The sequence below is a fragment of the Scophthalmus maximus genome, chromosome 6 (assembly GCF_022379125.1).
Source record: "Scophthalmus maximus strain ysfricsl-2021 chromosome 6, ASM2237912v1, whole genome shotgun sequence".
NCBI classification, from domain to species: domain Eukaryota; kingdom Metazoa; phylum Chordata; class Actinopteri; order Pleuronectiformes; family Scophthalmidae; genus Scophthalmus; species Scophthalmus maximus.
The window spans coordinates 19,299,998-19,327,680 of NC_061520.1; the positions used below are offsets into that span (position 1 = coordinate 19,299,998).

The following is a 27,683-nucleotide window of genomic DNA, read 5'->3' on the forward strand; positions in this document are numbered from 1 at the left end:
CTTATTGGTTCACATCACGAGCGTACTGTAGTTCCTCTCGGCTTCCGGGTGTGGAAATGCAGGGACTGTATTTACGGTGGTCTTTTGATTTATTTTCGCCAGGTATATTTTAATGTGTGTGAAGCTGTTGTTTGTGCTTTGTGATCGTATTTTACAACCTTTTCCTGCTGGAAAAGACAGCAGTGCAAACGAGAAGGTCTGTGGTGAATTTGCAAAACCTAGCGATGGACATTTGGCTTGTACACTCTCAGTATAGGAGAGCGAGAATAACATAAACCCAGGGCTGTGCAGCAACACAGCACGCATCTCCAGCGTTGGAGCTCTGAATAACAAATATGTCCTGTGTGTGCAATCAAAACACACATTTCACAAGGAGAACATTTCCGCGCTGGAACCGGTCGGTGGAGCTGTTATTGGACAGTTGTGGCTTTCAGTCCTTAACTCCTGCGAGGATACAACGCACCAGGCAGGACAGGAAGATGGACGTTAGCTTGAGAGAAGAGGGGAGAGAGAGAAATCAGTACAGAAGGAGAGAAAGAAGAGATGTGGATGAGTAGGTGGCAGACCGTGAGATGTATATAATTTTGAAACATGAGTTGCCAGACAGAGGTTACAATTTTGATGATATTATATTAGGTTTATTGAGTAATCTGACAACCACACATATCCACTATATTGACAGATTGTCAATTTGGATACGTAGAAAAAATGACTGAAAGGTGTAGAACTGTGAGAAAAAGAGACGAACTGAGCCAAAAGCAGGAGAAGGGGTTATGGGGGGGGGGGGGGGGGGCATGGGTTCAGGTTAGGAGTCAAGTTCACATCCCTCCCCCTGCTTTCCAAGATGGATCCTCAAGTTTCATTCGCTTCGCCTTTACATTGCACTTCACACTCTCTCATCTGCTTGACACCGGAAATGCTCACACAGGCGCGTTTAATCACCGCAAATATCTCCGCTGGTGCGCCGCACTGACTTACGACCGACTCGACCCCGCTTGACCCGCCCAGATAAAACCACCCGAGCACCGAGACGAGATTACATCACCGGCTCGTTTGTGCGTCTCAAACCTTCATCACATCACATGGCGTTTCCAGCCAAATTTAGACCCTCCAATTCAGAGCTCCATGTGTAAGATTTATTGGGATAATGCCTCCTTTTATTGCTCTCCACGAGTATTACGAAACAGGCTGCAGCAAGGGGGCTGTATTCTTTTTTTATTTCATTCTTTTTGCTGAAGTCTGAGTTTTATCCACCCAAGTAGGAAAAAAAATTATAATTTAAATCCACTCTTACAACCAACCAGCATTAACTAGTAAAACATCGCGTTACACCACACTGGTCCTAATGTTTTCCTGTGTCCTCGGCTAGCCTGCGTCACATTGCTCCTTGGTGGCCCATATGGGTTCGCTTACTTGGAACAGTTGCTGTGTTTGTGGCAGAGTGACACACACACACACAAACACACACACAGACACACACACACACACACACACACACACAGTTTTTCTCACGTAGACGCACACTCGTGGGAGTGGGCGTGTATCTGTGTGTTCATTTGCATTTGAACGTATCTAAATGTGTCTGTTTTCATGCTCGTGTCCAAGCAGGTGTGTGTGTGTATGTGTGTGTGTGTGTGTCATGCCTGTGCTTGTGTGTGTAGCTCAGGGGAAGGAGTGGGTTGGATGAGGCAGGAGGAGGGGGGTGGAATAGAAGCGTGTCTGTCGGGTTTTTGTGGTCTAATAATGGGGAAGGTTATTTTTTTATGAACTAGATGTAGGGGAGGGCCAAGAGTTCCAGTGTTTATTGCAGAATGAATACATTACTGTAACTGTGGTTAAGTAATTGGGCTTTTTTACGAGTTTATTTTTCTCTCTTTTGTTCTGAGAGCAGAGAGATGCTTGCACTTAGTTAAATGTGTGTATTTGTCTTTTGTAGGTGCCGTGGCGGCATTTGTTACCACTCCTCTCGACGTTGCGAAGACCAGGATCATGCTCGCGAAGGTACACACACACAAACACACACACACACACACACAGAGCACGCCACTGGCAGCACACTTTAAACACCGCTGTCAGGTGATTCCTCGCAGGCAGAGACCTGAGTGCGCCTGCAGCCTGCGCAAAATTCAACAGGGTCAGCACACGGCAGGGAGCGGGGCGAGGTAGCACCGGGACAGTAGTGAGACACACCCATTTATCATTCGATCTGGACTGTGTGGACATTGTCGGCAAGACGCGTTTGTGCGCATGGTTAGTGTAAGAGCGAGGACCTGTCGCCGCTCCAGAGGAATTTCCATCTCAAGGCTGCTTGTCACTGGAGAGGTGAACCAGAGGGCCAGTGTCTGTTCCGTTAACTCGTCCACTCTGTGTTAGTTCTCCGAAGCACCTCACCACCGCCTCCCTCCCTCCCTCTGTTTGTCGTGTGGTGTCCCTCCTCTTCCTCCCTCTCATCACCCCCTCTTTTACTTCTGGCTCGCTCTAACTGTAAGTCTGGCTTCCCTCACTACGTCCTGTGTGCGTGTAAAGGGTAGTGAGTTCAGAGTCACCCCAAACAGCCCCCCCACAAACACACACACCAACTGTCCTTGGAGAAGACACAGTGTTCCTTCCCCCCCTCCATCCAAACTAATGAGATACTGGAATTAAGAAAACACTCAGTCAGACTTGATCTCTTGCGAGAAGCCGCTGGCTGTAGGTGGAACAGCTCGGTACAAAAGCTTCCTGTAAACATTATCTGACCTGCAGCTGCTGTAATTCACCACCAGCGAAGGACTTGGCCTGTGCTGCCTCAAGGCGCTTCGGCTATAACTTTATAAGGCCAAGTTTTTTGATTCACTTGCGGCACCACAGGTTAGCAGTACAAAAAACAAGGCTTCATTTGAGTCAGTGGGAATAAAACATCTGTATTCGACCAAATCAATGCCAGGAGAGCAAACGGTTCTACAGTTTGAACTGCTGCAACTATCAGAAGAGAGGCGTCCATGTTTAAAATCGACTTACTAATATCTTTTTATTATTAATATGGTAACATTGTTATAACATTCAAAATGTGCAATTGCACATTGTTTACATAAATTAAAATACTATTGTTAAGTAATGAGTAATCCTTAGAAAAAGGACAATTTCAGATACTAAGTTTATCATTTCATATGACAAAGAACAACAGCAAAGCATCACTTTCGAAAGATTGGAACCGAGAAGATGTTTGACTTTTTTGGTTGAAAAATTACGATTCAATATTATCAAAATAGTGATGTTTTGCCAAATGAGAATTTAAAGGAAAATATGAACAAAACTATCCTTTGCTGCAGCTTTAGGGATAAGGTGTCATTTTTTTATGCTCAGGTTTAGTTTGGTCCCTAAGCAGCAAAGGCTGACAAGTCCAGGCAGAAGAGAGAGAGAGAGAGAGAGAGAGAGAGGCTGGCGTTGATGGGCACGGTTGGTTTGGATTGGACGGAGGGGAGGAATTGTGGGTGTTGGAGCTTGTCACCTTAGTTTCCTTCCCACAGCAGCGGAGGAGAAGGTTCTTTCTTCCCTCCAGCAGGCAGAATGAAAGAGCCGTGTTGTACAGCAGGCAGGCCTGGCGCAGGGCGGACGTCCAGGGCACAGCTGGACGCGCACGGTCCCTCCAGCGCAGGACTCCTGCCACACACCACCCTGCCTGCGGCCGTGGCAACAAGCCTGGCGCACCGCACCGCGCTGCCACCGCTACTGCACAACGCTGCTCTTCTGCTCGGGCTGGCTCGAGTCCTGCAGCACACACCGCACTGCCGTCAATGTCACTTCCACTACCACAGACTGGCGTGTGTGAACGCCTTCATGTCGCTTGTATGAAGCGGCGAGGGCGGCATGTGGAAAAGTTCGGCACCAGGCACATTCTTTAAATCCCCCGTCATGTTTGTGAGGACCTCAGATAGCAGAGGAACATCAGCCGCTGAAATATGAATATATTTTTGTGTGTCGGCGTAAGTTACACAGGGCCCGTGTGTTTGTCTGTGTGTGTGTTTTGGACACCCCGCTCCTCCATTCCTTCCTTTCACCATTCCGCAGCAGCAGAGGAAAAGAAAACTTGTCAGACGAGGTGAGGGGACACTCGTTTCTCAGCCACCTGTCGCCAACAGCAACAGGAATAGGGGTGTGGGGTTTGTTTTCCCTCTCACATGAAGAAAAAAATGAGGGAATCCTTCCTCTTGTTTCTGCAGATCACAATTAAGAGCAGACATCGCAAACCGTCTCCTACATGCTCAGCGAGCTGTGGCGTGGATTGGCGTGCGTGCACCGACACACATACTCCCCCTCCCGTTCCCCCCCTCCTCATTTTTGGCTACCCTCCACTGACACCTTTCTTGTTTCCCCCCTCTCCCTCCCTGCTGCCACCACCCACTCTCACTTGACCCCGGCTGGGCCTTGTCCTGCAGCTCTGCCACTCCACAGTGATGGATTAAAAACTCTCTGGCCGGCTAAGCCGTATTGTGTAAATAAAAGTGCCAGACTGACGGGTTGAGTGCGTTTTTTTGGGGAGGGGGGGGGGGGCGGTCAAATGGCTGGGTGCGTTTCCAAGCGGGTGCCTGGGTGGATGATGTAGGTGTCACCTGCGCTGACACAGCTGTCCATGAGGGGAGGCAGGAAGCGAAGGAGACAATCCATCCGTCATCACACCTCTGTTTGCTCTCTCTTTCTCCCGCTCTCCCTCTTCAGGTCGGGTCGACCACAGCCAGCGCCAACATCCCGGAGGTTCTCTGCGACGTGTGGAGGAGCCGAGGCCTCACGGGGTGAGTGTGTGTGTGTGTGTGTGTGTGTGTGTGTGTGTGTGTGTGTGTGTCTTCATTATGGGGGAAATGTTCAAATGGCCTCTTTACACAAACTATTTCGTCCCAGCACACTTTAAAAACACTCTTTCTTTTACATGATTTGATTTAAGTCGGCCGGATCCCTCTTTTAATCAGGTTTGATGTTAGAGCCGCTGCTAAATAATGAGATGTGTAAAAGCTTCTCGCTGCACCGTCCTATTGATTAAGGTGCTGCAGGGGCCAAGTGGAAGGGTTTATTTGAGTGTTCTGATGCGTTTATGATGCGCAGCAGACGAAATGGCCTATCTAATGGGGCCACAGAGGGCTGCCAGCATTAAAACACACCGTCAGCCACAGTGAGCGATCGGCCCGCTTGTGTACAAGCCGCTGTCGTTTAGTTAGGATGCACCTCGCCTTAGTGCTCACAGCAGCTTTGGTTTGGGACAAGGCCAAACACTAGCGGGACAACCCCCCTCCTCTGTCTCACAAACACACACTTACAAACCACTGTGTCATTGTTTGTGTGTGTAGCCGCAGCGCTGGAATCTAATCAGGGAGAAATTACATTACAACGGAGCGATTTGTGTTTTAAAATGAGCCACGGGGGGATTCTCCTCAAACCGCTTTAAAACATCATCGACGGGCTGCGCTTGGTTTTCACAGAGATCACGTTTGAGACACCAGAGCAATCTCGGTGAGGTGACGGCCAGGAAAGTCCTGACTGCAAATCTAACTCTTCTGGCTGCAACAAGTGGTAATGTTCAGGAGAACTCTTTGATGCCAGTCCCCACCTTTTTTTTCCCTCTCTCTCTCTCTCTCTCTCTCTTTATCTCCACCAACTCTCCTCCTGGGCTGAGCCATATCTCTCTCTCTTACGATGTAGAGTCCAGAGAACACGCACCCTAAGCTCTTGTAAATCTCTCTCTCCCCTGATGTAGATGTAGCCAGAAAAGGCGGAGAAAGGAAGAAAGTGGGAGAAGAGAATGAAATGCAGAGACAAAGGAGAGAGTATAGAAAGTGAAAGGAGGAGGGGGAGGGGGGCTGTTGTTCCGCGGGGCCAAAGGCCTGGTGGTTGCGCTGGTGCATGCCTGATACAAATTGCTGGAGCTTTAAAGCTGTAATTATGGTAATAGGCCCAATTGCAGTGTAGTGAAGCTCTAAAGTGCTTCCATGTGTGTGTGCCGTACCCCAGAGACCCCAGGGTGAGCAGAGAGCTGCGGCGCTCCCCCCAGTAACCTGCTAAACAACCACAAATGCAACAGGCAGCACGTCCCGCAGGGCGTGTGTCCGCTCTGGGCCTTACGTAAACCACCATGGCAGGAAAGTGAACAAATGACATGTTTGCGCCACGTACGCACACCAAAGCGGAGCGCCTGGGCGTTTGTGGTGAACCTTGATTGTGCTTTTATGGCTCTGGCAATCTTTTTGTTTTGTTTTTTTTACGCCGTAGGAGACTCATTAGAGAAAGGCCAGCACTTTTCACCTGCCCCAGTTCACAAACATGTCACAGGGTGTAGCGGGAATGTAGAACTGGCTCTGCACAGTGATGACACAGCGATGAGCAACTCTCTCTCTGCTCAGGTGAACCGGAGATTTGGCATTTGTGCAGACTCAGGCCTCCGAGTGTCGTTTTTACTACTTTACGGAGCGAGGAGCCAATTTTTCCTCTGCGTGATTGATGATCCCATGTAAATCAACTTCCTGCCTTTTATGATATAACCCAGATTTCAAACTGAAGGGGGAATTCACTCTTAATGCAACATGGATTTGATTCAGCCGGGCGAAGGACGCTCTTAAAGACGTCTCCATGGACCCCGACAACCTCTCTTTGAACAGAGAAAACACAGGTACAACACGAGGCCGGTCTGAGGCCTCGAGCCTGTTAATTCTTACTCTATATAAATCTTTAAAAACTGTAGTGTTTTTTTAAAGACTTAAGTTCATATTAACAAGGAAGACTAAGTAATAGACAATAGGAAAATCAAAGAATGTCACCAGGTTTATTATTTAGAGCCTCCTGGTTGGAAGATTAGCTGGTTTGTGTGTGTGTGTGTGTGTGTGTGTGTGTGTGTGTGTTTGGGTGTGGGTGGGTGGGTGGGTGTGGGTGGGTGCGGATTGACCAAATATTTAGCTCAAGCGCTTCAACATCTGTGTTTTCCACTTGACTTTTGCTATTATCATTCACCTTTTTTCTATGTGAAACTCAAGAAAAGCCCCCCCCCCCGCTGAAGGAATGTTTAAAACATCAAAATGTCTCCGTTTTGATTCAAACCCACACAGGTTTCGAAAGCGGTCTGTTTCTTTTAAGTGTATCCTGTGACAGAGTCGTATAACTAATAAAGGCAGTTTGTTGTGACCTCAGCATTGTTCCTACACAAGCGCCAGAGATTTGCTCTCGCTGCAAGATTTAGAGGTTTCCATCCGCCGCTTCTATGAGAGCACAAACATCGCTCCAGACCGAAGCCAGCGCCGTTTTCTTTTTTCTTTGAGCTCATCACTGTTCTTCCACATGCTCCTGTCGAGTCACGGGACTATATTTAGTCTCATTCTTCAGGAGAGGTGATTGGTGGACAACCGAGGGGGGGGGGGGGCGGCGAGTGGCTGGCCAGGCTGTGACGTCGGAGTGAGTCGGGAAGCCGAGGGGAATATCGGCTCTCGGTCCACAGGTGGGCCTGATCCCACACAGGAAACGTAGCGCCAGTCTGAAGCTGAGACAAAACACGAGTTGTTGAGTTTAAAATTAGTTCATTTCTCACACGAGAGAACACGCAGTGGAATCTGTCGGGGCTTGTTGTGTCTACCGTGTCGTCCTTCAGCTCGTCCAGCTGCCCCGTGGACAAGTTCTCCTCTCTCCACTTTCCTCCCCTTCCCGTAGTTGGGTTTTTTGGATCATATTTAATATTGTTGTGTGAGTAATGCTGACTAGTTGCCTGGAGCGGGCCTGTGGCTTGGGTTTCAGCAGATGGTGATAGCAGCGTGGGGATGGAAAGAGCCCGCTGAAGGGCAGGACGGCAACCTCTGACTAATGTCTGCACATTTATTTGGAGCATTTGCACCATGTCGGTGCTTACACAAACACACTGGGGCTCTCTGTCTCCCACACACGCACACACTCTTTGTGTCTTTATCACTCACGGCACCCTCACACACACACACACACACACACACACACAGAGCTAACCCTTCCCCTGGTCGTCTTTTAGAAACACCCGATCTGAGCCGGGGCATTCTGAACCGTGGAGTTGTGTGAATGGTTGGGATGTTTGGTAGATCCCCGACACGCCTGGTGTCTTGTACAAGCTTTACAGTCGACAAAAGTGATGTCGAAGCAGTACGTCCCTTTGTGTGACCCCAATCTTAAATTTCCAGTGAAGGAGCAGCCAGAAGTATTAGCAATGTAGGTCAGTGCGAAGACGTTGCCTTGTGAGTTGGAAAAAGGCCATTTACTTCCAAGGACTTCTTGCCCATTTTGGCATAAAAGTTGCTAATGTTTGCACAATTCTGTCCACGTGCATCATCTTGGTTTGCGGCACCGAGTGCGACGCACATGTCTGTGCGAGGTTTGAAGAAGTCGAAGTTCGCCCACGTTCACGTAACGCCCTCCGTAACGTTTTCTATTTCCATTTCAATATTAGTTTCTGCTCGGTCCTCTGAAGGTCTGTCAGCGGAATGTATGCTTCGCTTTTGTTAATCACTGTCTTCTTCAAGACAAACCTGGATAAACACTGACACATGTTCTTTGTCTTATGAGGCCACGAGAGGAAAAGCTGGATCGACTCTGAATTATCATACAGGCATAAACATAATCCAAACACATAGTCCGAGCATGGTACCAAGTTGTTTGTATCTACTGTCCCTCTGCCGCAGTGCCACAGGAAACTGCTGAAGCGCCACTAACTTTGGAGCAAATTTATTATCAGGCGTGACCTCGATGTGACGCAGGAGGAAAAAGTTTGGGGGGTCACCGAAGTCATGAGGCCGTATTGTGTGCGGGCCAATCCATCCAGATTATGGCGAGATATTTCACTGGTTATGTGAAAACTCCGACCTGCTGGTGGAGCGCGGGGAGGATTCATTGTCTGGGGAGCAGAGTCTCATGGCAGTCGATTCAAGTTTCTACTTATTGAGATGTTTCAGTCTAGACCAACGTGGTGGACCAGTACAATATTTACAATGGTTCAAAAAGTCTTGTAAAAAAAATTGAAATGGACAGAAAGTAATAACACACAAACCCGCACAGATGGTGAACGCAGACAGACGTTCCTGTGTGCGTAGACAGTTTCACATACTTTCTCTCTCACACACACACACACACACACACACACACACACACACACACACACACACACTCTCTCTCTCTCTCTCTCTCTCTCTCTCTCTCTCTCTCTCTCTCTCTCTCTCTCTCTCTCTCTCTCTCTCTCTCTCTTGCGCAGAGGCACACGTCCATAAACACACAATCCTCTTCACCGTTACATCTGGCTTGGATGGGTCCAGACCATGTGAGTGTGGGGGCGTCTTGGCAGACAGAAGGTGTTGGTAAGAACACGGCGGAGGAAGAGAGCGAGAGAGACTGAGAGGAATGGGAAAATAAAAAAAAGGAGAGAGAGAAAGAAAGAGAGGGAGAGACAAAAATGGCAGATCACCAGACGGGACAAAGTGAAGCACGTGTCTGAGAAGTGGATGACGCAGCAAGAAAAAGGAGACGGAGGAGAAATCCCCGAGCAACTGAGCCAGCTGAGGGGGCCGAGGCTGGACGGGGGAGGGAGAGAGGGACGGACGGATGGACGGACGATAGAGGGACATGTGTGGATGTCATCTGGACATCAGTCATGCACTGGGAGAGAGGGAAAGAGAGAGAGAGAGAGAGAGAGAAGGGAGGGGGGCAGCTCCAGGGAGGCCCTACAGTTTGGGCTTGAAGCTTAATCCCAAAAACAGCTGTGTGTAGCGAGGAGGGAGGGGGGGTCTTGGGAGACGGGTGCTCTCTCATGTCCCATCACATCCTCTGAGCCCTGCATCGTCAGCCCCTTGTCACGTTGGAGCCCGGGCCGCTGTAGCCCGGGGGGGGGCACCCGCTCGCTCCATGTGAAGTGGCTCCACCAAAGAGGCCTGGGGTTTGACCCGCTCCCACGGACCCCCTGTGCCCGAGCGCGGGGGCCCCCCGCTCCCACCGAGCTGCAGTAAATCACTCGCAGATACTGTCGATCGGCGGAGTGATACGTGATCCGCTCGGCTCACAGCATTTTCCACACGGACAGTAAAAAACTTGCAGCAGACAAACTTTTGGGCAAATGTCCAAGAATTTCCAAGTAGAAGAAAGACAGAAAAATCTAAGCTCACGCAGAATGAAGTTTGGGTGTGTGCATGTGGAACAGCAATTCTCAACACGTCTCGAAAAAATGCAACGCGCCTGTATATGGCACTGTAGATACAGTGTGATTCAGCCTCACTGGAGTGTGCTGTCGGAAAAACAAACTCACATGGCTCCACGTTCAGGTTTATTCCTGTTGTGCTACTAAATTCCCTTCACGTCTCCTCTTCTGCGGACGCGTTTGTTTTCCCTCGGTGCCGAGCTCGGGCTGCACCGCGTTGTGTTTGGTTGGAATCGGCGCTCGTCCCCTGCAAGGGAGCGCTCCTGCTTGTTTTCAACCCCCCCAGCGAAAATAAACCCACTTTATGTGCCCGGCTTTAGAAGGTCTGCGGCTGCGTTTCTTCAATCAGAGACTTTAACGGTCATAGCCGTAGCCTCAGGGTTGCCTAGAACCAACTCTGGCTCTTAAACCACCAGAAGCTGCGCTGTTATTTCATGCAGCCCATTGTGACGCCACTGAAAAACATAAGAATATCTTTCTGGGGGAATCGTCGCCCTTACTGTATTCGAGAATAAGCGGGGCGAGAGGGCAAACGACAACAAAGGTCAGAGCCCAGAGTCGAAGCATGGACATGCGCTTTGGTGCAAAGTGTATGGAAGGCTCCCTAACCAGCAGGGCGGCAGGACAACCCCCCACAACCAGCAAGAATCCAGGCTAAGTCGTGTTTATGCACATTTTCACCAAAAAAGAACCTGAGTGGAAGCTCCAGAGATTAGGGGGAACATACAAAACAAAAAAGAAAACATATTGCAAAGAATTCCTAAAAGTCCATAAAGTGGAAAAGTGCTGATCATGGCGTACATGAAGTGCGTCATTTAAGCCGTCAGACAAATCACGAGATGTGTGCGGAGCGATGAGGAGACTGCAACAAGTTTTCAATCGACCGCGCACCATCATCCTCCGCAACGGCGTTCATGGACCCTGACTGGAAAATGATCACCACAGGAAGTTTTATCTCCACAAACAAGTGCCCAATATTTGCCTGATGGTAGTGGATAGAAACAAGATGAATTAGTTTGATATTTATTTGATTTTATTTAATTATTCAGTAAAATGTCCACAGAAAAAGAATGCTCATCACTATTTCGCCGAGCCTAAAGAGAAACCTTCAGGTGTATCGATCTGCCCAACCAGCAGTCCCAAAGCTCCTCGGTGATATATAATGAGCGTCAAATGATTATCGATTCGCCATCATCAGAACGGGTTGTTCATTGATAATCCATAAATCCGTCAACTAATGGTTTCAACCCTGATTACAATAAAAAACACATTTCTTTTGCGAACGGCCCTCGATAGAGTTATTCCTTAAAATTGGAAGTTCTCACAGCTATTAATGTGCTTGTGTGTGTGTGTGTGGACTGACGTTTTCTCCTTTCCCTCTTTTTTTTCTCCGCAGTCTGTTTGCGGGCAGCATACCCAGGGTGACCTTCATCAGCGTGGGCGGGTTCATCTTCCTGGGAGCCTACGAGAAGGTCCGCCGCACTTTGCTGTAGCAGCACGTCCTCTCTGACCGTCCTGAGAGGGCCTGCGTGGGGGGGCGGCAGGCGAAAGCGCCCTGGTCCCGCTCCGCGCTGCTGGGCCCCCCCCCGAGAAGCAGGGGACACCCGGTGCTCGGGCGAGGAGTCGTCCACCAGGCCGGTGGCTTTACCCAGCATTCCCGCTCGTGTGTTCCCCCGCAGATTGAGCTGGACGTCTCCAGTCCCTCTCGTTGAACGGAGCCACACCCCGTCCCACAAGACGAGCCGTGATCGATCGTTACCGTTTAATGTGTGCGAGACTGAATTATGGTTTTAAAGATTGTCTCTTTTTCTACATCGAACGAGGTCTGGTGATTCTTTTCTGCCCGTTTGTGCTTCTCCCAAGCCGCCTCCGCGTCGTATTCTCGATCATTTTACTGCTTTATCCATATGTTCTCTTCTCTGTGAAGACGAGCCGCACGTGTTAAAGACCCACCGGGGAGACGCGGCAACGTCTCACCATTGTTACATTCCCGCCGGAGCAAAACTGAGCTCATCCATCTGCAGGAGCTTTGGATTTATACGTGAGATGCCGCCAACAACAGAGCACTTTGTTAGATTAACAAGGCTTTCGTTTCATTAGCAGCCCCAGGTGTCCCGCACCAGCCTTTGTGGTGCAGCACAGTGTTTTTATCGAGAGATATTATCAAGTGACTAGAAAAGATTATTCAGTACTGTACTTAAGATGCTTTTACTTTTAAGGTGTTTCTCTGTCCTTGAAGGCACCGGTGGAGAAATTTCCTGCTTTCAAATCCAAACATACTCAGAGTAACTGTTATGCAATACTTATATATTAAGAATTAAACTTATGACTTTGACTTTTAGGGAAATAGTATTCACTTTCTTACTGCAAGCCACCACCAACCATTGGCTAAGTTAGCTTAGCATAAACATCCACCCACCAGCTCCTCTAAAGCCGACTCATTAACACAGCGCGACCTTCAAGATGTAAGAAACAGTCGTGGTATATAATCCCTGCGGATTTAACAGTTTAAACACCTTGGTTTATTTATGGATTTAACAAAGGAGACATCATCCTCGTACTAAGCTAAGATAACCAGCTGCCGGCTGTGGCTTAATATTTATACTCATATAATACTCACTGACATGAGAGCAGTGAAGAGCTTCTCATGTAACTCTCAGCCGGCGATTAAGTACATTAATATTACCCAAGACGCAAACATATTCCATAAAAAGAAAAGGAAGAGTATATACTATAAATTTTAATCCGGGTTTTGAAGATTGTAATCAAAATATGTTATTATAGTGTAAGTTATAACATATAAAGGATGTGAATTATTCAGCGACAAGCTGTTATTTATTAATTTGATATTTTTCACTGGGAGGGGTTCACTTACTCTTAATGGCATCAGGACATACACGTGGTTCGGACTCATTTACCAGGATTATAAAATTACTATCCCTGCACTTGACGCCGACGTGTAAAATGACCATTGAAGTATGATGGTAAAAGATAAACTACAGATGTGATTGCAACTGGAATTAAACAGGAAAATTATGCCGCTAAATGATTCTGCTAAATGTATTATGGAGCATTGAAATGGTGGATTTTCTCTGTGGATTCAGAGAAGGTGGTGAGAAAAAGAAAAAAAAAGATGCACCAGCCAAGTGCATCATGGCCTCCACTCTCCATGCAAAGTGTCCTTAAAAAAGAATCAAGATAACTTATTACAAAAGCCTCCTCTATGTCAGATTGAAGACGAATGATCTAAATGACATGTGCAGGAACTCTCTCCAGGTGGCCTGGAGACCTGCTGAATCCTGGGGGGGGGCAGAGGGAGACTGACGGCCCTCGCAGGTGGGAGGGTTTGTCACACCGCTTGTCACTAGGCTGTATGACAACAATGGTCGGCGTGTGATTGGTGGAGGCCAACGGGGAGGGGAGGAGGGGGAGGTGGGCATGTCAATCACTCCGGTGACAAACAGCCATCTGGAATGCACATTCTGGCCAGTCGCTGACCCTCAGTCAGCCCGAGTCAACGGCAAATAGTTTTAACGGCGCACAGAAAGAAAAAAAAATATGCCTGCTGTCTTTGGAGCGTTAGGGAGCCTCCTGGTTGGAAGATTAGCTGGTGTGTGTGTGTGTGTGTGTGTGTGTGTGTGTGTGTGTGTGTGTGTGTGTGTGTGTGTGTGTGTGTGTGTGTGTGTGTGTGTGTGTGTGTGTGTGTGTGTGTGTGTGTGTGTGTGTGTGTGTGTGTGTGTGTGTGTGTGTGTGTGTGTGTGTGTGTGTGTGTATATACCAGGCGTAAGCTACTTGACTGCTTTGAAGATCAAGGCCTCTGGGTCTCATGTCTTTGTGCATGCTCAGTTTGAATTGATGGCTTCTCCATAACCGCTGTGTGACATGTGTGCGGCACTAAATGCAAACTCAGCTGTCTGTGATGCTGCTGTCATCTCCCCCCCCCCCCCCCCCCCCCCGGATGTTTACACAGGAACAAACAGGACAAAAAGACACTTGCAATAATAATAATAATAGCAAAATGTGATTTTTATTAGACACTTCAATGCCATGTTAGACTTCACCATTTTAGCTTCGACACTGGTACAAACGGTTTTCAGACAGTTTGCTTCAATAAATAACTCCGAACACAAAAACTGCGCCTCCTCGCTCCGCCTCGTCCCTTTTAACCTGCTACACTGGGATTGGTTTACCAGCGGGCCTCTCTGTGATTGGTCTTCCTGGTTTTAAGAAAAAACAAACCCCATCTGTGATGGGTGCTATCAGGTGTAACCAGAGGACCGTGTCCTCCGGTTTACCTCGATAAGGCCGCTGGTAGCAGAACACGGTTCACAAAAGAACAAAAAAAGAAAGAAAAGAAACTAGACGATGCAACTGCTCCGGACTGGTTCCGGACCCAGTGTGTGTTCAGGAGCGTCCGGCTGCTTTATTCCTCCGAGTTTGGTTCGAGCCGTTTCACAAGCTTTTTCCCACTGTTCACAGCATCACGCCGAACCTTTATGGTTAAAAACAACAACAGCAACAACAACATGATTCACCTGTTGTGATACTGAGAGTCATTGGTGCGACAGAGGTGGAATACTGGCCGTCTTGAGGAACATTACAGCAGTAACATGATGACACAATACAACATCTTCCTCCCTGACTCTCCGTCTTTTTTTTCTTTCCCCCAACTCAAAGCGTAAGAATTTGTTCAATTTAAAGGGGCAGTGATTTTTGGAGAGATCTCGTTTCCCTGTCGGGTTACGGGAGACGGACGCCCTAACCGATAGGCCGAAACCCTCTGCGTGACTTTTTACAAACTGCGACCTGAGCCGTTTGTTTTGTTTTTCGATGCACAGAGCCAGGGCTGAGACGAAAACCCCGGATTCCCGGCGGACTCACAGAACCGACGGCTAGCGGACCGCGAGCCTTAATGTTACAGTGTGAACCTGAACCCGTCGACGCGACCGTGTCACAACGTGCGGAATGTCTCCACAAGCAGACGAGCTTCCTGTTTTTCCCTCCTCGGCAGATATCGTGTACACAATCTGTTTGTTTGCGGAGCATCAAAAGCGCTTTGGAATGACCGCACCTTGAAACCCGCCTGACGTACCGTAAAATAATTCACATCAAAGCTCTTCCTTCATTCAATAACAAGTGAGAACTGTGGGGGGTTTTTCTGTCGGCAGTATTCGTCAGAAAGAAAACACGGAAAACAACATTCAAGTGCAATCAAGTGTTTTTTGTTTTGTTTCGTGTACCAGTATCTCTCACACAGCGTCTCTCGATATATGCTATTACAAGTTGACTTTTCTTTGATCATGCAATAAGGCACCGCAGCTGAACGTTGGTCGAAGCTGAAAAAGGCAGGGTTTTTTTCCATGGTCGTTTGTTTTTTTGAAGAAAAATAAAAATACCATCACTCCTCTCTGTCATGCACATAAATTCAAATACTCTTCTGTAAAAGCTATATAATATATAATATAAGAAAACTCTTATGTACAGTCAAAAGTCCAAAAGGTATATTTCTCTTTTTTTCGCCCCCGCACGTACATATACACTGTACAAGCTTCCCTACATTTACATGCTTCAAATGCAAATCACATTTTTTTTGGAGCTAGAATTTTAACGTTTCACCTCCCAGGGGAAGGTTATAACTATGTACAGCTGATACGCTCAGGTGGGACGCCCCCCACACAAGCTCCGCCTTCAAACTCCGGATCCCGCCTGCGTTTTTGTTTTTTGTTTTCCTGGCGCAAACCTGTCAGTCCATATCCAGGGGGCGCAGGATCAATCGCCTCGATATGAGGTAGCAGTTTATTTCCCAGTGCAAAAAAAAAGGAAAAAAACACAATTCAAGTCCACTCATCTTCCGAGAGTCCGTGTTTTTTGGGGTGGGATGCGGCGGCCTGCTAGTCGCTGGCTCTCCTCAGCGGGGCGCTCTCGCTCTGAGAGGCCCTGAGGGCGTGTCCGTTCGACAGCAGTGTCTGCCGGAGCTCAGGCTCACAGTCCGAGTCGGGGCGGCCGCGGCTCATTGCGCCGGCCAGCTTCACCGGTTTGTGGAAGGACTCCTCCTGCGACGGGGAGCGCGCCGGCGTCTGTCCCGCTCTGCTGTCCCGCCCTGATGAGCACAGAAGAAGAAGAAGAAGAGGAGGAGGAGTTAGAAGCAGAGTCAATGATGCTGTTTGTAGATGAAGTGTGCGCGAGGGGGTGGAATGTGTGCGCGGGTCTGCGTTGGACCCGCGGAGGTCGAGAATTGGTATTTTGGAGGCCAATTCCTCTATTGCTTGTCGCTAACAGAGGCTGAATCCCAGAACAGGCCCTGACGTGCAGCAGGAGCAGAGAGGAGTCAGAGCTGCTTCTCAGTGTTTTCAGAGAGATGAGCCCCGAGGGGCTCTGGGAGTGCAGCCATGATACACTGTCAAATGCCGGTAGGAGCCAGTCTATCAACAATCATGTCCAAGAGAGTTTGTCTTGATTAAGGTTGCTGACAGTTTCTCATGGTATCACCCGACGGAAGTGATATTCCCAGAAAAGCCGGGATAGGACGCAGGTTTGTTGGCGTTTGAACCCACTCAGATCGTCTTACCTTTTCTATCGTGCTGGTTCGTGTCGTGGTTCTTCGGAAGCGTGGATCCTTGAGCGTCCTTCCGGATGCCGTTGGGCGTCCCGTTGCAGAGCGGCGCTGCGTGCGACACGGCGTCGCGATGCTCCGCTGGGTAGAAGTGTGAGTACGGGGGTGGGACGGCGTGCTGCTGGTAATCCACGCCTCCGGCGGGGCCGTAGCAGTGCGTCAGGTAGTCAGGGTCTTTGGAGTAGCTGTTGCCATTCTCCATGCAATCTGTGCAAACCACTGCACCGTCGAAATCTGCACGGAGGGAAATAAATGAATCGCAAAAAAATCAACAACTGTATGTCAACACCGTGGTTTTTGGGCGTCTGCTGTATTTATTTCTGAAGCTGAGCAGACCTCCGCGGACAGCGGGGCCTTTCATCGTTTCACAACACGAGCGGCTTTTTCGCTCATGAAGAAGTGCCGGAGGGGACGGGGGGCACAAACATTTGGACGAGCGGACAGAGAGAGTTAACCGTAGGATACCTGCGGTGTCTACGACGTGTCCGTTGGGCTGAGGTCCGCCGCCGGCCTCCACGCGGATACACACATCCTGCCGCTCGGACAGAGTGCCCTGGGACGAGAGGTAACTGGGCACGTCGGGGGGAACGATGGTCTCATCTGGGGAGGAAAAGAAAAGAGAGAAATCAGAACACGAGATAATAAAACCACGACTGTGAGACTAAAGCTGCAGTGATTAGTTGTGGATATTAAATTTTTCATGCAGCTATTAATAGTTGTTTCACTGGCTCCGCCTTTTTAAATAAAAATTAATCAGCAAAACAAACAATTGAAATATGACCTGACGTAACCTCGCAGCTGGACATAACTCTTCTAGTCGGACACGTTCGCAGATGCTCACCGGTGTTGGTGACGCTGCACTCCTCGCTCTTCTTCCTCGTCTGGTAGATGATGCACACCCACACCAGCGACGTCACCACAATACTCGTCACCACGGCGATGACGATGATCCCTATGGTGACTGTGCTGGGCCCCGGTGGCGACGCGCAGGGGCCCCTTCCCTGCGTCACCACCACCTGGCTGTGGGCGCGCTCCGTGCCCAGCGTGTTGGACATGAGGCAGGTGTAGCGGCCGGCGTCCTCCAGCGAGGCGGCGCCGATGACCAGCAGCTGGTTGCCCGGTGTGAAGTGGTGGCGGTCGGACGGGCGCAGCGGCTGGTCGTTGCGCAGCCAGGTGATGCGCGGCGGCGGGCTGCCGAGGGCCTTGCACTGCAGGGCCACCGTGTCGCCGACCACCACGCTGCGGTCCTCCAGGTCCTGGGCCAGGTGGGGGGTTTCTGTAGGGGACAAGGGTTCCTCGGGTCAGTGTTGTCTACTCTTCTGTTGTTGTTCTATAGCGTCAGAGTTCTGTTCTCGGGTTCATGACGACCGCCTCGTAACAGTCAGATCTACATGTCTGAGGTCACATTTGTGACCGCGACACAAAATCTGTGAGCTGTTTACTTCACCCGTTTTCATTATGACACGAGGGGAAGACAGAATCCTCTACAGAACCATGTTACTACTGTTTCCCTGTGAAAGGAACTCATTGAGGTGTGTGTGTGTGTGTGTGCTGAGGTAGGCCTCTCCTCTCAGACGGAGCACTTGCCATCACAGTGGGACATACGCAGATTAAGAGATCTCACTTAAACCACTTCAGTGGCCCCTCACTCCTCCATCAATACTTTCTCCCTCTCTCCATCAGCCCCTGCTCCCTCCCCTCCCCTCTCTCTACCTCCCACCTCCCACCTCTCTTTTCTCTAAATCCCACTCGCCTACCTTCCCCCACACACACTCCAACCATTCCACTTCTTCTCTGGCTCCCATTTTTCTTCCCCCCACCCTCCCTGCAACTCTTTTCCAGACAGGGGCCCCTCGGCTGCAGCCCACCTCACCTCACCACCACCACCACCCCCGTCTCTAAAACCCAAACATCACAAGAGTCAGTGGCAAAGCCACGTCGCTCGCTCCGATATTCTACATTGTTGAGTGGATTAGCACTCGACTTGAACCGCTTTGCCATCGAACAAGTCGCACAAATACCTCCAGCTCCGGTCTCGTCCGCCCGTGTTAAATATAGACCTTGTTGTTTGTGAGCTTGTAACAAAGCAGAAAACCCAGACTCTTTTTTTTTTTTTTTAAAGCTCTGTCCAACAAGGGACCGCTTTTGCTCGGTGCAAAAACAAAGGACAAAGATGATCTATGTGCCGAGATGGTTATAGGAGAGCAGTTTCCGTTTGGTTTGATTTCACAGTGTAAAACAGCCAATAAACTGGGAGCGCTGAGGCCTGCAGTGAAGCAGCCATGACTGTCCCTCCCACCAAGACAGGGGTGGGGGGGGGTGCCTAACAAACACCCTTCTATGAGTCCCTCTCACTCCCCACCATCCCCCCTTTGACCCCCCACTGTGACCTCTGGCCCCTGACCTGCAGCAAGGCCACAGCTGCCGAGAAAATGAAAAATATAAAGCCCCTCATTCTGCAGCCTCGGACCGGCCCACTTCCCAAACAGAGAGCGGAGACCTGCGCATGTGCTGGTGTTCGGGGTTGTGGGAATGTGATCGACACTGAACACTAGTCAAACGTGGGACAATCTCAGATCGAGTGACAGACCGGAGAGAGAAACGTCACAGAGAGACCCGCGCGGCTCTTACCCAGCACAGTGAGGGTGGCGTTGGCGGACATGGTGCCGGCTGTGTTCTTGGCCGTGCAGCTGTACACGCCCATGTCCTCCGGCTTGACGTCCGTGATGAAGAACACGTCGTCATCTGGCATGACGTGCATGCGGCGCTCGCGGGCGGCGGGGAAGTCCGTGCCGCCGTCCTTCTGCCAAGCGATCTGCGGCGACGGGTGGCCCTCGGCGGCACACTCCAGCCTGGCCGTGTGGCCCGTCCGGATGGTACTGTCCTTGGGCGTCTTTACAAAGGACGGAAGAACTGTGGACAAAAAAAAAAAAAGACACATACCATGAGTATGGGTTTGACCCAAACAGCAGGACATTCTTTAACTATCAACCGAGGAAGTCAACTGTCCACTTTGTCTATTTTCATTTCATTTTCCTCATTGGTAGTCAAACTGTCTCACTCCCGCGAGCTGGTGAGCAGCTCCACCGGAGGAGTCATGGGTAAAGAACCTCGTCAGCAGTTGTTGATATTTACACAGCGTCACTCGTTCACTCCTTCAGACCACATTTATCCAGATGGTGCCCACCAGGAAACTTCCGGTCAGAAAAAAAGAAAGAAAAAAGTCTCTAACCCCTATGGGAAACTTTTCTAATTTCTGCTTCTTAACAACATGTACGTCAAGACTGCAGGCAGGCAGAAAGAAAAGTCAGAAGTGTGAGTGACGAAGAAGCTCGAGGTCTGACGCTGGGACCTGGGCAGGAAACCGAGCAGCACGGGATGAATAATCTCCGTTTTACGGGAGAGTAGAGTGACGGAGTGGAGAAGAGATGGGCCCCTGTTAGCGCCGACATGCCGCTAAATCAATTTGTTCCGAATACCATCCTGGAAGAGAAGGGGGCCGAGCAGGAGAGGAGACTTTATTCAAGAACTCAGCATGGCCACTTATCTCAATCGCTCTGTTGTCAGGCGGGACAAATGACATCAGCAGCCATTTTATTTCATGGAAACGATGCAATCACGCACGTCAACGTGGATACTGCTTTTGTTTTTCCGTCCATCTTCCCTCGACGCATTTGAAATGCCATCGTACTTTTTTTACAACCTCAATGATCCAACGCTCCCATTTCATAAAATTAAATATGATAATACATTTTTCTCTCGGGACAGTTTCCGCTCAACCTACCGTTGACGATTAGGCGGGCCTTGCTGGAGTAGGTGGAGCCAAAGTGGTTGGTGATGATGCACTGGTAGCGGCCCTCGTGCGCGAAGGTGACATGCCGCAGGTGCAGGATGGTGGTGTACTCCATCACGCCTGCGCCGGGCCCGTCCCGCGGCGTGCCCTGATGGGCCTGCACGTGGGCGTAGTTCTCCGTCTCGGCGTGCTGGAGCAGCTCCTGGTCCTTCCGCCACGCGAAGGTCATGGGGGACGAGCTGCTGCTCGCGGCCGTGCAGGTGAGACGCACGTTGCTGCCAAGGACCGTCACCGTGGCCTCCGGTTGAACCGTGATCTGGGGCTTCGGGAGGTCGTCTGGAAGAGGAGAAGGGAAGGAACGGAGAGAAGGAAAGAAAGTTGAAAGAAGAAAAAGATAAAAGAGATAAAAAAAAAGGAAAGGAGGAGCACAAGGATCGATTAGCAAATGCAGAGCGAAACAGAAAACACCACACTCGCAAACAAATATGCGCGGGTGTCTAAATAGCAATGGTGCCAAGCCGTCAGTGTGGCCCATCTGTGTCTCCAAGGCCTCTTGCTCAACACATCCCCGCACACACACACACAACTCACCACACAAAAAGCTGCTGGCCGGGGCCTGGAAGATGCTGGTGCCCTTCAGGCTCTCTGGGTGGGCACAGGTGGCGTTGACTCCAGCCTGTAGACCGCGAGTCACCAGCCAGTCGGGCAGCCACTGGAGCTGGCAGTCACACAGGAAGCTGTCGCTCTGAATCAGACTGGGGGGCGGGTGGGGGGCAGTAAGTAAGTACATGTGGTGTATATCACAACTGTTGCATCTGTAACTGAATATGTGTTTCTGAAAAGTGCATGGGTGCCAAAAGAACAGTGGGAGTATGTTTCAATCTGAGTCAAGGCATGTGTGTGTGTTCGTGTGTGTGTGTGTGTGTGTGTGTGCGTGTCAGTGTGTGTGAGTGAGAGGATGGGTGGGTGTATATCTGCTGCTGGCTGTTCCTGTACGTGTGTTGGTCTGTGCACATAAATCACGTGGCGATTGTGTAACTCACAGGGATTTGAGGCTCTTTATCTTGCTGAAGGCGTCAGGCTGGATGGAGCGGATGGCGTTCTCTCCCAGGTTCCTGTTGGGACATTGCATCGCTCATTACTCATCGACCAGATGACACACTGCAGTCATATACCTGCGCTTTTGGTTTTCATTAGCAAAAGGAATCATCCTTTTAAAAACCAGAATATAAATTTCCGGGTCTGGGGGACACAATGCCGTCTTTTCACGTCACTCCCCTGCCCCTCGTTTTGATTCGACGCAGGCCTGTGAAAGAGCTTATAGGAATTCCGTTTCTTCCACGGGGTTTCGCCATGTGCTCAATAACTCTGCTCCTGCGTGGAGGCAGGAAGAAAAAAGGCCAAAGTTGAGATTGCGCTACGCTAACGAGAAAGAAGCAGCTGGGCGCTCGTAAGAGCCCCTGTCTTCTCCTTTTACAAAGACGCTATTAAATTGCTAGCAGCCTCCCCTCTGCCAGCTACTTTTGGCAACACCCTCCCCGAAAACACACAGACACACACATTCGCTCTCCCCCTCTCCAGCTGGGAGGAGGGGCAGCCAAGCATTGTGGGATACTCACAGGTGTTCCAGGGTCTCCAGGCCAGAGAAGGCTTTCTTGGCCACTGACTTGATCTTGTTTCCAAACAGAGTCCTGCCGTTTCCAAACATGAAGGGTGTCGATGGACAGAGAGAGAGAGGGGGGGAGAGGGGGAGAGAGGAGGGGGCACAATTAGCAAAGCTGAATCTGATAAGATTGAGGGGATTGAGGTTTTGGAAATCTGAACTGCATGGAGATTAGCCAGGAGGAAGGGTGATTGAGACTGGATGGGTGGGGGGTGTGGGGGCGCTGCTCTTCAAAGACCACTTTTATCTTTATTAGAATGTAATAGAATGACCAGGCGGCCGTGCCCCTGTGTGTGTACGTGTTATTTTCCCCCTCAGCAGAGCTCGTAAGGACACGCATCCCGTGCCTGTGTGTGTCCGTCCCTGTCGAGCCCGGTTTGAGCCGAAGATGTGAGCCGCTGTTCCCTCCGATTCGGGGGTCCTAATCCCTTCCTCCCCGCTGCCACCTCCCCTCGCCGCCCCACCCCGAGCCTCGCTCCTCTCCCGTTGTGGCCCTCGCTGCACAGGAAAGGGAGACACGGCTGGCCGGCTCATAATGAAGACCCCAGTGTTCGAGCTCGTCCGCGTGTTCACACAAACAAACGGCTGTCTTGTCACGGGAAGGACTAGGGGGCCACTTTTCCAATTTTTTGCAGCTTTATGGGAGCCTATGGAATCCAATAAAGACAGCATTAAATCTTCTGATCATTTTCCTCGACTTATGAGACGAGGGGAGTCCCTCCCAGTGCGTGTGATGGACACTTCCCCTTGTTCAGACCTTGTGATAACATCTGTCAGATCACAAGTGGACGGCTCGGAGTACGTCAGGTAACACCTGGAATTAAAATGGGTCTCCGGTGGACACTTGTAATCAGATTTCACTCCCCCACAATTAAAAAAAAATATGAAATGACAATAATTCCCTCTGCAAAGACCAAATGATGTTTGTCTTTTGGCCGGTCTGACTTTACAGATGTGTGTGTGTTGTCAATGTGCTTGTTTGCGTCTCAGGCCAGAACTGGGTCGAGCAAATCTTCAAAATAATATTTTACTCTTTTGAGATAGTAAAAGAAAATAGAAAAAATTTATTATATATTGACTGCCAATGTATTGGTTCATTATGAAACTGTAGCGGGTCCGAGGACGTGGCCCAGGATGTACTTGTGCTCGCACTGCTAAAAGATTCAGACCACCGCCAAATGTGGTCTGACCGATCTGATCTCAGATGCGTCCTCAGTGCGCCTCGTGTGTGTTGACACTAGTCCTCGGAGGTACGGCTGTTAATAGCAGGTCTGAACGTGGCCTTTGATGTCCCGCCCCCCTTCCCTCGCTTTTCTGCATCTCTTTTTCCCATGGTCCGCTCTGCCAGCGCTGAGATGCAGCGGGCCCGCTTTCGCCAAGCGCCCTGACAAAAGGGGGCCGGGTCAGAGGGCGGGGCGTGCGAGGCGTTTGATGACTGAATGCAGCCCCTCAATTTCACCCTCTCTCAGTTCCTGACAACAGGGACTGGGGACTGGGGACGAGGGGAGCGGAGGCATGGAGGAAGAAAATAGAAATAAGCCTATTGGAGAGCGAACCCCCCGCCGGCTTGAAGAAAAGCCCTTTCTCCCGCCCTTTCTCTTTCCGCGGTGCTCACACTGGGAACCATCTTGGCTGGACACCATCTTTTCATACTGCAGGTCGACGACTGCCGCTCAACGGCAGCAACTCCACGTCCGCTGCAATTCCTCAACTTGCCAGCTTTTTCGACATTTTTAATTCTTTTTTTACGAGATCCTTTGATGAGAACATCGGGAAAAACAGATTAAGTAATAACTCACTGCGTGTCCTTCTTGAGCCATTAGTAGCAACGAGAACCCAGTTTGGCCATAAAGCGAGAGTCTTACAATGAAATCATCAGACGAAAAACAGATTGAACTGGGGGAGAAAAAAAAACTGGCCTGGGCTTCTACAGGATGAAGGGATTAAAAAAATTATGGATTTGTAAAGAGGAAGAGGGGCCCTATGAATCATCCTACACCACGATTGCTTCCCTTCCAAGTGGAAGCGTGAGGTCTTGACGGGACCAATATCTGAAATGTTGTGGCCTCAAACTGTCCTGGCTTAACTTGGCTGGCAATGAAGGGTGTGTGTGGAGATTTGGAGGGAAGATTTTGGATGTGAGAGAAAAATGAAGAAAGCTCACAAGTGTTTCCCTGATCGTCTTGTCTTTGAAGAGCAGGCAGAGAAAACCCCTGGTAACAGTGACAGGCCAGGACAGAGAGATGAAAAGGAGAAGGAGAGGGCGGAGGCAGTCAGAAGAAAGAGCGAGGGGGAGACACTCACAGCTTGTTGAGGCTGTCCAATCCGGAGAAGGCCCCGTTGGTGTCCTCTATTGTGCCAGAGATGTCGTTATGGTCCAGCTCCCTGTGGAGAATGAGAGAAAAGAGGGGGGATAAGAGAGGTGGAAGGAGGGAGAGCATGGGACGGAGCCTGCCAGCGCTGGAGCGTTCCACAGGCCCTGGCAGAGGTCGGTCTGGAAGTCACGGGTTGCCCCCTTCTCTCGATCACCCCCCCCCCCCCACTGCACCTGGCCTCTCCAGCCCCTCTGCTCTGCCAACCGAGCGCATTCTTTCCTTAGAAGGGTGGAGAAGGAGTGTGCATGTGGTTACGAGTGTATGCATGTGTGTGTGTGTTGGTGGTGTGTCGAGGCAAGCCGCGGCCACTGGGAAACACATGTATAATTCATGTCGACACGGAGGGGGGGGGATTGGCTCGAACACAATGCCATGTGACAGTTGGGTTAGTCGGTCCGATGGAGGCAGGTACCGCTCGGCCACCACCGGAGCCAAGAGTGCAAATGAGGTTAAGGCAAAGACGGAATGGATTCAGTGAAAGGTTTTGGTTTGTTTCCAAACACTTGTTGAATGGAACTGCCCCCCCCCCCCCCCGACACACACACACACACACACGCGGTCTAAAGACCTAACCCCTGTGAGTGAAGTCAGAGCTCCTCCCCTTTCGCGTGATAATTGAAAAGAAAAACAACAGAATGGGACGTCTTCTCTGACATTAAAAAAGAAAATTGCAAACTTGAGAAGGGGCCTTTGAGGTTATTGCTCAACCACACCCCTCTGCTCCACCTCCTCCCTTTCGCTTTCCAAGCATCCCTCATCCCCCTTTGGTTCTATTCAGCCTCCATTGGCCGCTGTCTTCGTTGGACCGGACTGGGGGCTGCCAATTTCCTACTCTTTCTAGCTGGCTGGATGTGAATGGCTGTTGCCTTGTTAAAGCAAAGCCAGTGGTGGGGGCTTGTGTTGCAGGGAGACCGGGCACAGAGAAGGGGGCCCTGATGAGCCAAGGCACCCCGCCCCCCCACCACCACCACCATCACACCACGGCCGAATTAGAGGGCAGGATGGTTTGTTTGGAGCTTTCACACCCCAATGCAGGCTCCAGCCCCATGCCAGCACGGCCGGCAGCGGGCCCAATTAAAGCTGCCCCGGCTCCTTTTCAGGGCCCAGGCTATGCCCGTCCTCCCGTCCACTGATTAGATTAGGCCTGCCTCTAAAGACACAGAGTGCAGGAGTGATACAAGGAGGGAAAAAGATTACGCGGAATCGAGACAGAGATGGTGAGCGCGTTGGGGATAACGCAAGGAGATGACAGAGCGCACTACAGATATCAGAGGGAAGAAAATGGGAATTAAATACGCCGTCAAACAGTCCAAAAGAAACAAAGTGAGCAGTTAAAGACAAGAAGGAAAAGCACAGGGACAAAGATATAGAGTAACAAGCTCAGCTCCCACCCTGTCCCACCCTGTCCCACCCTCTAGTTATCTAGCACCCAGAGTGCCAGCGGAGAGAAGCCTTATGTGCCTTGGCGTGTCACCTCACTGTGAGAGGAGACCTTGTCTAGCGAGCTCTGGCACAACTCCCTCCCTCCTCTGGCTCTCTCGCTGGGAAGACGCACAGCCAAGAGGTCCTTGGTCAGGATCCAAGACCCCCAAGTCTTTCTCCTGAATTTATCCCCTGACTTTCTCCCTTTCATTCCCCCCCTCTTCCTTCAGGCCTGTTTGTGCAAAAAGGTGGATCAGATGGAAAACAACCCTCTGTCTTTATCCGTGGCCTCTGAAAGCGGGGGAAGGATCTCTCAAGGGAGGGGAGCGACACACACAGGACTCTTTTTAGAGACAAGCTTGTTGGGAACCAGTGTCCGAGACAAAAGAGGAAAAAAGAAACCCAAACAAAATGAGACAAAGGGAACAAAGTGAGAAAAGACACGGAAAATAAGGCTGCTAATAAATACGTTGCTACAGAAATCCGCGACAACAGCGTTGCATGAGCATCTTGGGAAGGTTAGAAGAAAAAAAAAACTCAGGCAGACACTCAGTTTGTGTTTATCAATTTCATATAATGCTCTGTCCTTTACTTTGTTGCTGTTCCACAGATACAGACACAGAACAGGGTCATTCAGAACAGAAGACGGACTCCGACAAAACAGGTGGCTCGTACCAAAAGAGGGGCTCCGTGTGACGCATGGACACGGTTTGGGTCAGGGTCCCTGTAACAGACTAACTGCTAACCCACCTGTGCAACAATGACGGTAAACGGTGCTGAGGGAGGCGATAGATGAGATCCGCTATGGACTCAGATGTTGCAAGAGGCTTTTGCACGCGGCACAACACGTGGCAAAGAATCAAGACTGAAGAAGACGAAAGCTGTTGCGAGTTAAATCCACAAAAGGCGCAACCCCAGAGGTGAAAACGTTCGAGTAACAATATGTCGATATGATATTACCTCTATCAGGTTGTCAGATTGTGGTCATATCTTAATAAAGTCCTTAAAGGCAAATGAGATCAAACCTGCGTTGGAAAGTAAACAACCTCCACTTTCCAAAGTCAAGCAAAGGTACTCCATGAGCCAAAATATCAAATATCACACAGGCAAAACCGATATTAAACGTCTCAGCTTTCACGGCTCCCAAGTGGCACATCCTAGCCCCTTATTGTCAGCAGGTGCAAAACCATAATGAGTCGGTTTGTTGGCTTTTTTTTTTTCTTTTTGGAGGCTTGGTAACGGTGGGTGGTTGCAGGGGAGTGTACTTACAGGAGGCGCACGGCCTTGAGGCCTCTGAAGGCCCCTTCTGTGATGTGGCCGATGGAGTTGTGGCCCAGACGGAGGGTGTGGAGATCCCCCAGCACGGCGAGGCTGCCTTCATCCAGACGAGTCAGGTTGTTGTATGACAGATTGCTGGAGAGAGAGAGACGGAGCATGAGACAGAGAAAAAGACAACCCAGGCAGACGCAGAGACGGAAAGAGAGGGGGAGAGGAAAGAAAAAGAAATATTCTGTGTGAGGTCTGGAAGGAGACGACCGGGTGGCAGAACGCTGAGGCAGCTCGCGACATCATTACACTTTCTTTTCATGGCTGATTCAAGTTTGCCTTTTTTCCATTGTGCCTTTCTTTATTTGGCCAGAAGATGTTATTAATGGAGA

General features: G+C 50.0%; 2 protein-coding genes across 4 annotated transcripts in view; one reads left to right on the forward strand and one right to left on the reverse strand.

Annotated features, from left to right (window-relative positions):
• The window catches only part of slc25a26 (solute carrier family 25 member 26), a 51,049-nt gene extending 39,071 nt beyond the window's left edge, over nucleotides 1-11,978 (forward strand). Inside the window, exons 8-10 of one of the 2 annotated variants that reach the window (XM_035632979.2) lie at nucleotides 1,937-2,001; nucleotides 4,699-4,772; nucleotides 11,556-11,978. In XM_035632979.2, the coding sequence (XP_035488872.1) occupies nucleotides 1,937-2,001; nucleotides 4,699-4,772; nucleotides 11,556-11,652 (236 nt within the window). In that variant the 3' untranslated portion in view covers nucleotides 11,653-11,978. Of the gene's footprint in view, nucleotides 1-1,936; nucleotides 2,004-4,698; nucleotides 4,773-11,555 lie in introns of those variants that run through there. The other variant, XR_007030832.1, reaches the window with a different exon arrangement.
• A 2,186-nt stretch (nucleotides 11,979-14,164) lies between these two features.
• The window catches only part of lrig1 (leucine-rich repeats and immunoglobulin-like domains 1), a 37,540-nt gene continuing 24,021 nt past the window's right edge, over nucleotides 14,165-27,683 (reverse strand). For both annotated transcript variants that reach the window (XM_035632976.2, XM_035632977.2), the window contains 11 exons: nucleotides 27,295-27,438; nucleotides 24,533-24,613; nucleotides 22,185-22,256; nucleotides 21,609-21,680; nucleotides 21,157-21,320; nucleotides 20,557-20,901; nucleotides 19,404-19,685; nucleotides 17,614-18,048; nucleotides 17,238-17,372; nucleotides 16,728-17,006; nucleotides 14,165-16,259 (listed from right to left, as the gene is read on the reverse strand). In XM_035632976.2, the coding sequence (XP_035488869.2) occupies nucleotides 16,051-16,259; nucleotides 16,728-17,006; nucleotides 17,238-17,372; nucleotides 17,614-18,048; nucleotides 19,404-19,685; nucleotides 20,557-20,901; nucleotides 21,157-21,320; nucleotides 21,609-21,680; nucleotides 22,185-22,256; nucleotides 24,533-24,613; nucleotides 27,295-27,438 (2,218 nt within the window). In that variant the 3' untranslated portion in view covers nucleotides 14,165-16,050. The remainder of the gene's footprint in view (nucleotides 16,260-16,727; nucleotides 17,007-17,237; nucleotides 17,373-17,613; nucleotides 18,049-19,403; nucleotides 19,686-20,556; nucleotides 20,902-21,156; nucleotides 21,321-21,608; nucleotides 21,681-22,184; nucleotides 22,257-24,532; nucleotides 24,614-27,294; nucleotides 27,439-27,683) is intronic.